The 9,819-nt window shown below is 39.4% G+C and overlaps 1 protein-coding gene across 2 annotated transcripts; it reads right to left on the reverse strand.

Moving 5' to 3' along the window:
- Nucleotides 1-2,046: 2,046 nt before the first annotated feature.
- On the reverse strand, nucleotides 2,047-9,608 carry RNF34 (ring finger protein 34). Of its 2 annotated transcripts, none has more exons than XM_053472696.1 (7): nucleotides 9,506-9,608; nucleotides 6,997-7,209; nucleotides 6,075-6,470; nucleotides 5,485-5,538; nucleotides 5,000-5,198; nucleotides 4,105-4,134; nucleotides 2,047-2,250 (listed from the first exon to the last, which is right to left on the reverse strand). In XM_053472696.1, the coding sequence occupies exons 1-7, from the start codon at nucleotides 9,509-9,511 to the stop codon at nucleotides 2,063-2,065; spliced, it is 1,086 nt and encodes a 361-aa protein (XP_053328671.1). In that variant the 5' UTR covers nucleotides 9,512-9,608; the 3' UTR covers nucleotides 2,047-2,062. The 2 variants fall into 2 exon arrangements, with proteins under 2 accessions (XP_053328671.1, XP_053328662.1); XM_053472687.1 differs by having other exon boundaries at nucleotides 2,047-2,256.
- Between the last annotated feature and the right edge of the window lie 211 nt (nucleotides 9,609-9,819).

The following is a 9,819-nucleotide window of genomic DNA, read 5'->3' on the forward strand; positions in this document are numbered from 1 at the left end:
TAATAAATTCCATCGGCATAAGAAAATATAATAGATTAAACAATAATACAAAATGTACATTTTGAAACTTAAAGAAACTAGAAAAAAACTATGTATGAATATGTCAGATATCTGCTTTATAAAGACAAACAGGGATCATTCTTTAAAGGCATGTACAAGAGAAATGTAAGGTTTTCCTGCCTTCCTGTATTCACTGCTCTGATATTCATTTTGAATTGCATTTCACGGGGAGCTTCCCCAGGAAACACGGCTATTGCTGGCTCTGTATAATGCACAGTTAACGGGGAGTATTTATGCATTATATAGGCTCAGTCCTTTTCCCAGGTGAAGCTTACTGTAACACTCACCTCAATTAATGTAATTGTCAAATTATATACATTTTGCCCCAAAAAACTGGTCTCATACATCTGTCTCCTTCCTTGTGGCTGCAGCACATAATCTGCTAGAAGGGCACGAGATGCTTTTCATCCACCTTAGATCACCAACCGTGTTCATGTGTATAAGAATTTAGCAACTGCATAGTAGGAATTAGCTGGTGACAAGAGACCACACGTAGTGATACAAAGAATTACGTCCAATTTATGGTAGTCATTTCCCTTAACTTGATATAGTGTGGTAACTCATGGAGGCCAAGTGGGTCACCTTACAGATATATGAATTATTAAAGCCAAGTTTATACTCCCAGTAAATCTGCTCAGTACATATGCTCCTTACAAAAATAGCACATTTCAGTACGGTCATAAATGTTTTTATGCTGTCATTTTCTTGTATGTAAACATTAAAAAAAAACTTTCAAATTATTATTATTTTTTTTTTTTTTAAAGGAAATCTAGCCATTCCACCCTGACAACTTCAAGCTCCTGCCATCGACAATTAATGAATAAATGGTCAATGGGGCAATTTCATTCCACTGAACAACAGTTTTGTAAAAATAATTGCAAAAAACAGTCATTCAGAATAAAAAAAAAAAAAAAAAAAAGTGTATTAACAAAACATGGCGATTATAAAGCATGCTTTAGTGATGTTGACGTTTAATCCTAGAAGGCCAATGTCTTGTAGAACCTACATTACTGTTTCGATCTAAAGTAGGCCACATACATGCAAACAGAAAAAAAATCAATGGCTATTATATTCTTTCGATAGAGTTCATCATTAAGCCAAAAAACACAGGGATATAGTGTTGTAGTTTTAAGGCCTTTGGGGTTTTTTTTTTCAATGTAAATTCAATATTTAGTTATGAATCATATAATGTATCACGTGGCTCTTGTTTTGTCAGAATGCTCTTTCAGATTAATCTTACTGGACAGGGCTTGCTGCCTGTTTGGACCACACTGCCTACTACTCATTAGCCCTCAAATATTCTGACTAGTCTAGGGCTTGACAAATAAGATGGGAAGTTACCTTTGAATACATGGTTTTCCCATGTAAACAAATCGCTTTGAATAATAAAAAAAAAAAAATGGTTCACATATTATTGTATAGATGTGCCTAAAGCCAGTATTTTAACTAAAACACATTTAAGGTTGAAACTTGTATCACTGCGAATGTTTTGCCAAATAAGAATGCAAGCACAGACAGCGAGAAGCATGTTCCGAAGGGGGGTTATAAGGAACGGTAAGCGCCCTTTAATGAACTGTGCAGCAGGTTGTGTTGGAGAGCTACACACCGCATGCAATCCGCATCCACGCAGGAAGGGAGAAGACAAAATTCAAATTAAGGTTGGATGGTTTTCAGACTGCATTAAAATTCAATTAAAAAAAAAAGTTAATTCTTTACAATCAGGATGTGTTACAAAACCTCAAATGAATAAGAATTTAACATTTGATTGATCTATCACACAGATGATTCGGATACCAAACCCCAGGAGCCTGACTCGTACACACACTAGCATGCAATGCCATTGAAAAGCTTATACCTCCATTAGTCCTGTAATACATTCTAAACAACATCTCAAACTTGTCTAAACGCAACAGTCCTACAAAACACTATATATTGTTTTTGGGTAAACTTCAAAGCCCCAACATGGGGGTTAACCTCACCGGGTAATTTTTGGTGTGAATACTTATGATTTGAAGACGTGGACTGCCCGTACCACATACTGTCTGCAGATAGGGCACTCGCTCATTCTTTTCCCACATTTGGTACAGGTCACCATGTGGCCGCACTCCAGGAGCACACAGTCGATAACAGCATCCATGCAGATTCTGCACAGGTTGTCGTCATTGCCAGCCAACTGCAGCCGTTCTCTCTCTGGAACTCAAAGATGATCATTGCGTGAGAACCGCATCAATCAACGAAATAGCATTTCTCGTGCATTAAGATGGAAACGGACCAGCTAGTTTTAAGGAAAGTTCTAGTTAACAAGAACAAGCTATATATGGGGAAAAATAAGTATATTATCTGTGTACATTGCAATGCATCCCATTGCAAGGTACTGTGGAATATTATGGTGCTCTACCAATAAATAGCAAAACGCAAAGGCATGGAGTAATCTTGTTTCAAATACATTTTGCATCCCGGTCTATCTAGATTGTAAACAATATGTTTTAGGAACAGAGGCATGAGCTATGGATAGATAAAAAATATATATCTAAAAAGCCCTTCAAAAGCAGTCTATATATAATCAGCCATGATATTCAGAAATAAATATAGAAAAATTAGCTATAAAATTACTACTTCTCCCCAAAATGAGCCTTTACGGCAGGGGCGGCCAAGATGCGGCCCGCGGGACCTCAAGGTGCGGCCCGCGGGACCTCAAGGTGCGGCCCGCGGGACCTCAAGGTGCGGCCCGCGCTGGATACCTGTGGGAGGGTCCCCCCTGCTGAAGCCTGTGAGCGGCATTGAGAGAGCTGCAGTGCAGGTAAGGGGGTGGGGGAGGGTGTTTGAATGAGTGTGCGTGATTGAGGGAATGAATGAGTGTGCGATGGATGTGTAAGTGGGGGGGCATGGTACAGGGCGTCTAAGTGCAGGCAGCATCAATACACAAGGGGGGCAGCTAGCCAGGTTTCAGCATGTACTGGCTGACTTAGCAATCACACTCCTATCATGCCAACAGCAATCACAGTCCCATCATGCCTAGGTTCCCGCATTTACTGGTTGCCTGGGTATGATACGAGTGTGATTGCTGTTAGCCAAGTCATATTGTTGAATTTTTTGTCCAATTTTGGTGTGTTACTTACTTTTAATAAAAGTGTGGTGAACACACCAAAATTGGACAAAAAAATACAACAACAATATTAATTTATATATGATTGTTGACAGCAATCACACTGCTATCATGCCCAGCCAACCAGTACATGCTGTAATCTGGGTATGCCTGAAATTGCCGATTATATATATTTATATAACATTATTAAATTGTTTGCTCAATTTTGGTGTGTAACTTACTTTTATTAAAAGTGTGGGATTTTTTTAAAATTATTTTTAAAGGTGGGGGGTCATTTCCGGTTTTGGCTAAGTGAACCCTGAATTTTCATAAATAGAACTATTTCATTTTTACTTATCCAGAATCCTTAATTTGTAGTCACAAAACTTTCTAGGTCCAGAAATCAGTGAGAGGAAAAGTAAAGGTTTACTTTATTTTAATCTGCATATTTTATTAACCCCTTCCATACCAGTGACATACCTGGTACTTCCTGGTTGGGCGTCACCCACAGGCCAGGACTTACCAGGTACGTCATCGATGATGCGCGATCCGGCGTCGCTATGGACAATGGGATCGCGAGGGGGGCTGCTACTGACTGCTGGGTGTCCCCAGTGATCCGTAGCAGCCACTCCCCCCTCAATTCCGTGCATGTGATCGCTTTGAAGCGAATGAAGAGCACGGAATTAAAATATTTAAATAAAACTGCGGTCTTCAAGGGAAGATGCAGTACGAGAACGCCGGTACGGAAGGGGTTAAAGACTATTTGAAAAATGTGTGGCCCTTGCACGTATACAATTCTGATGAATTGGCCCACTGCAGAAAAAACTTGGACACCCCTGCTTTACGGAATATTTCAGCATTTAAGTCAACCCAAGTATTACAACATTGCAAAACACATCGCTAAAGATGTTTAACTGGTAAACAGTGTATGGGTATTCTGCAGAAAACATTCCACATACCTGAATCAGCTTTGTTGTCTGGATTTTCCACTGAAACAGAAACAAACATGACAAATAAGACTAGTGCCACAAATACAACAGATTTTAAAAATGGAAGTTAAGCTTATTAAGCCAAAAGGAAGCGCTCATTTTCAGCAGCGACGCCAATCGTTCTGTTGAATTACATCAGGGCTTGAAAAGTTGTGTTCAGAGTCTGCTATTTCTGGGTGAAAGCTGGTGTGTGTAAATCCAATGCTTGTATAACGCACGTTTGTTTCTTCTGGCTAAAAAGGAGCTTAAAAAAAATCTAAATTTTATGTATTATAGCGGACTTTAAATATAATGCGTGTTTGTTTGGCGAGTTTAATACAAGGGGGTTTGGAAGCTGCAGGGAAATGAATTGTTACTCTGCAGTTTGCAGAGTTTGGAAACGGCGTGTCAATGCATGGAGTCCGTGCGCGTATCTGTATGAGCCGGTGTATGCCAATACGCTTTGTCTTTCTTCCACTGTTTCAGTCTGTGATGTTCATTCACTCATTGAGTTGTGTTTATTGAATCTACCTGCCTGACTACTTTAATTTGTCCAATTTTGAGGTTAATTCTCTAAAGGAGGAGTTGGCAGAAAAGTTGTGGTTATACATAAGAAAGGGTGATCCCCAGCAAGAAAGGCTGAGCCGACCCTATATAATGCGTTCTTAAATCAACGAGAGGACTTTCAATTAATCGGATTTTAAATGTTTCATATCTGAGCCAGCCAAGCTATTCTTGGAGCATAAAAAAGGACAGTTTTTTATTACTTCTCTCAAAGGACAGGTAATGTAGAAATAGCAGGGACTCAGAATTTTGGTACTAAGCTTTTGAGGGCACATTTTTTCCATGCAGTAGCCACCAAGAGCACACGTATTTCTTTACGTACATGACTTCCGGTTTTCTTCATTTTCCCTGTACAAGCGGTTAACTTTCTCAACAAGTTCCCATTTCTCACAGCAGCCCGAGTAATTGACAAAGTTCCGCGCAAGGATCTCTTTTAGTTGTCGGATAGTCAGCCCTTCAATTTCCTCCAGTGTTGATAAATCAGAAAGTGATGCTCTTGCACGCTTTTTTGAAAGCTCAACCTGAAGCGGGGGGGGGGGGCAAACACACTTTAAAATCAGCCCATGGACTTTGTCATTGATGGTTTTGCATCACTCAAATGTTATATTTGAAACTAAGCCACATATTAAAAGCAAAATAAAGGTTTTCTTCACAAAACTAAACGTTTTCATTAAATCTATAGCTTCACTCTTTGTTATTCATAAGCAAAACTAGCTATTGAATCCAAAAGCAATGGACCGTGTGGAAAAATAAGCATCATACTATGATTTTAATTTGGAAACACCTGCAAAAACAGTCCTGACGCACCTGCTGTTCTGGAGGTTCTGTATCAGATGCCACAGAGACCGTTTCACTTGTTCCCTGAAACACAGGAAAATATATTGTTCTATAAATGGAAGAATTAGTCAACCTACTTTGGATGTCACTTTTTTTTGCCATGATTTCACTTTTTCATGTATACCAACACAAATTTATATATATATTATATATTTCTTAGTGCTTATTTAATATTTTTTTTATAAAGTATATAATTTATGAATAGATTATAAATTAAGAAGAATATTTTGCGTGGATTTCCTCTGCAGACTGGGTTCAGCAGCACACCCCTAGGCCCGACCCCAGTACATACATTTCTTATGGTTTGTTGGGCCAAAATATGCTTTGCTCTTTTTTCTTCTCTTTTAAAAGAACTTTTGACTTGGAGGGTGGCAAAGTAATTTTTGAAAAAAAATTTCCTATAAGTATAATTTGGTTATATATCCATTTTTTTTTAATCTTTAGACTTTAAGTCTGCCTTTTTTTGTTATTTTCATTTTGGAAGCTGAAGCCGATTATGGAATATGCAGAATATGACAATGCTATATAATCCATTATACCAGCTGGAAATAAAGGAGTACCTGGGATGTAGTTGCACTTCCTAGGCTCTCAGATGTTTCTCCCTGAGATGAGGACACTGAGGGTGAAGGCGCAGAAGGTGAAGAAAAAAATGGATGCGTAAAGAAGCCAGAAGTCTGTGGTCTTGCGGAGCTGTCCATACCAAGATCCATCTCTTCAGAGCAGGAATCATGATGGCAAAGCACTAGTTCCACTAAGTCTTCTTTCTCCCTGCAACTATCAGTGGGGATATTTCTTAAGGACAGGTACTGTCGTAGATCTTTAACTTTCAGCTTCATTAATCGAGGCCTTTGAAATGCTGTTTCTTTTAATAAATGACATGTACAACACCGTCTGTGGTTCTCTTGAAGTGTAGAACACACGGAGCAGAAATCTTTCTTGCAATCGCTACAAATATGCTAAATGAAGAGAAGAAACTTTCAGTTAAACTGTTTTAGTAAGTAAAACCACACTAGATCTATCAAAACATCTATGTCCTAACTGTGGGTGGAATTGGTTCTAAAAAAAATTGTAGATGCAGTGAATGCAAGGGTTTTTACAAAAGGCAGGATATCTTATTCTGAAAATGGGCTTCTGGGACACTCAAACAGGGACATAAATTAATTGAAAGGTGGGGTAGAGTGCTGCTCAACTTGCTATGCTGTATATTTTCACAATTAAATATGGCAATGGAAACATCTTGCTTGCTGCTTTGGTATATAAAAACTCTTTAAAGTATACCTTTTAGGCATTATGAGTACCCACTACCTCAAAGAAATAGTCTGAGAGAATGATGTTATACCAGCAAGCTTCTGTTTTACTATATATTCGGGAAGAAAAAAGTTTTAATATTTTGTCCCTAGATGAAATAGCAATCACATTGACACAAAGTATTGTTTCCTTTTTGTTTTACAGTACAGCTATCATAGCATATTTTTTCATTACCTTTTTTCTGAAGACAGAAAACGCCAGACCACAAGCTTTACATACAATGTTGGAGGGTGAAGAGGAAGAAAACGGTGAAAAATCAGAACTCTGAGCAAATCTAAATGTCCCTGTCCCTCCTCCAAAGGCAGCCTGTTGTCCTCGCACAGCTCCAGTGCCCATCACTTCATTCAGCAAACCACAGCAAGAAGCCCACATGGAGCTGGCCCCCGCCTGTCAATACGAAAAGAGAACATATTACGAATATATGAAGAAAATGTTGGTTAAACCATTATACAATGAGGTCAGAGCAGCACTAATCCATTGTCAGGTAATGGGCTGCACGTCCCACAATGTTCAGCAGCTCCTATTGAAATCAATGGGAGTGCTTTCTTGCATGAAGGGGTGAGGCATCTCATTAGACCTCCTGGGGCTCTTACACAGCATCTCCCCATGATATGATTTATTCACTAAACAGCAAAGAAATACAAGAGCCCCATAACCATTTAGACAGTTTAAGCAGGATCTGAGAAATAATACTCCCTTCCGGTTGAGCAGCGTGATCATTTTATTGAACTCACAAGATTTATCATAGCATAAAATAAATGTCCTTACAGATAAACTACACTTATCCAAATCTAAAGAATCTGCTCATAACTATTCCCTCATGATTTGCTTCCTTGCATTCAGCATGTCACAGTCTTCTGTGAAGTGTATATCCTACCTCTCCCATTTAACACCATGGCTATCCCTCTGCACCTACATGATGAGCTTCCTAGCATTCAAAGAGCTCCGCGTAAGTGTTGTTGGGATGATATTCTGAGAAAAGCCCATCAATGGCCGAAGTGATGTCAAGGGAGTTCAGAGTGCCCACAGAAACCGTCTCTTATTGGAAGCCATACTATAGAGACACAACCTAACAGCACAGCACTTAAACACACGCACATGTGTGAAAAAGTATTTACCCCTGCCTCGTTTTCTGCATCACTGCATATTCTTTCACAGGGAGTTTTAATCATATAATATATAGCGGGAGCCCTAGTTACCGATACCACAATCTGGGGTTTGTTACCTTGTTTGATGAGCTAGGTACTAGGTAAAGCTCATTTGCAAAAACATTATTGCCTCTGCCTCCTAGTAAAGTCAGCCCAACGAAAGGTATTGTATTCTCTGTGAAAATCTCTCAAAAAGAAAGGAAAACAGAGGAAGGTAAAATATCATGGAGGAAGTCACAAAAGGTACCTAAAACAACTCTCTGGGATCTGTAGGCTTCTGTCGTTTCTGCTAAGCCTGAGGTCAGTGTTCATGATTCCACTGTTACAGAAATATTAACTAAACATGAGATTTGTGGCAGAGTAGAGGATAATGACAAACCCTAGGAGCCATTGCTTCTAACTTTTGTGCCATTGTATATTGATGTCAATGGGTGTGCGTCTCTCACGGTCCTTAAAAAAAAATAAAAAAAAAAATGTATGGCTGGCTCCTAGATTAGTCTGTCTGGCGTTCGTGTGCTTCAAAGAGCATAAATGAGAGATTGCCAAAAAGCAAGGATTCTCCTTGTGAGATCTGGAACAATGTTCTATGAAGCGAAAAGTGCAACTTTTTAGGTAACATGGCGTGACAGCAAAACAATAAGGATAGTTTGGTGCAGACAATTTGGCTTAAAAAGAATACCACTAGCATTCTAATGTAGGCTCAAAGATAAAAAGATAAGGGTGTTTTTTTTTTTTAACAATCTATCTCCAGACACACAGACAGGTTAATGGATGCAAATCTGACAAGTGACCAAAAGAGACGAGACAGTAATAGACATGCAAACACACCAGTAAAGAATAGATCATGAAAATACCAAAGAGATAACATAAACCTCATATGTTTTGGCCATTCCCTAAGTACTAATCCACTATTTCTAAGATTGTGAGCAGGGCCCTCCTTCCCTATGTAGCGGTTTGTCTGACGACTCTAGTTTTGTCATAATGTTTTATCAATAAAATGCATAGAAATACAAAATGTATATATTGTAGCTAAAGAATGCATAGCATGTAATTCCACAGTGCATGACATCCCACGCATGTAAACATACATGCACACAAACAAGGACGATAGAGCCCCAAGTATTATTCCTTACATCATAATATATGGCCACCAACATCAAAAGCCAACGCTATATAGAGATTTCTCTAAGACCAAGACTGGGAAAATGCATAAAGAAAAGAAAAAAAAAACAATGGCATGTTTTCTTTTTGTAAATGTCCCCCATTGAGACATGTGTGTGAGGCATAAGAGGTAGCACTTTATTTCCTGCGCATTGCCCCGGTACAGGGCGTCAGGTTATAGCAGGAGAAAGGACTGCTAAACAATACAAATCGGTAACGTACACCAATCACACTCGGGCCACTAATAGTAAAGCAACACTTCCCACGAGCCATGTCAACACATGTGACTAAGGCAAAGAAAAGAGCGCCAAGTCCGCGTGAGGCCCGGGAGTTACCGGAGAGCCCCCCACACCTCGTGGTAGAGAAACAATTACCTTCATGACACCGCCTGCTTTGCGTTCTCCAAAGAACAGGTCTCTGACAGGCGACCATCAGCCGACCGATTCGAACACCATCCCCAACAGGCTGCGTCACACCCGCCCGACAGCCCCAGTTACGTCATCAAACATGGCACGTTCGGCAGACATTTTTATTTTGGGCAGTTTTTACTATTCAAATTTCACTCGCAGTACAATGCGAACGAATTCATAAAATCATTCAACCCATATCAGCAGGTTTGCGGCATTGCGCTTTTAATTCATATCCACGCCTGAGTTCCCGTTTTCAGTAGAAACATTCTACCGACAGC

The sequence above is a fragment of the Spea bombifrons genome, chromosome 1 (genome assembly GCF_027358695.1).
Source record: "Spea bombifrons isolate aSpeBom1 chromosome 1, aSpeBom1.2.pri, whole genome shotgun sequence".
NCBI classification, from domain to species: Eukaryota; Metazoa; Chordata; class Amphibia; order Anura; family Pelobatidae; genus Spea; species Spea bombifrons.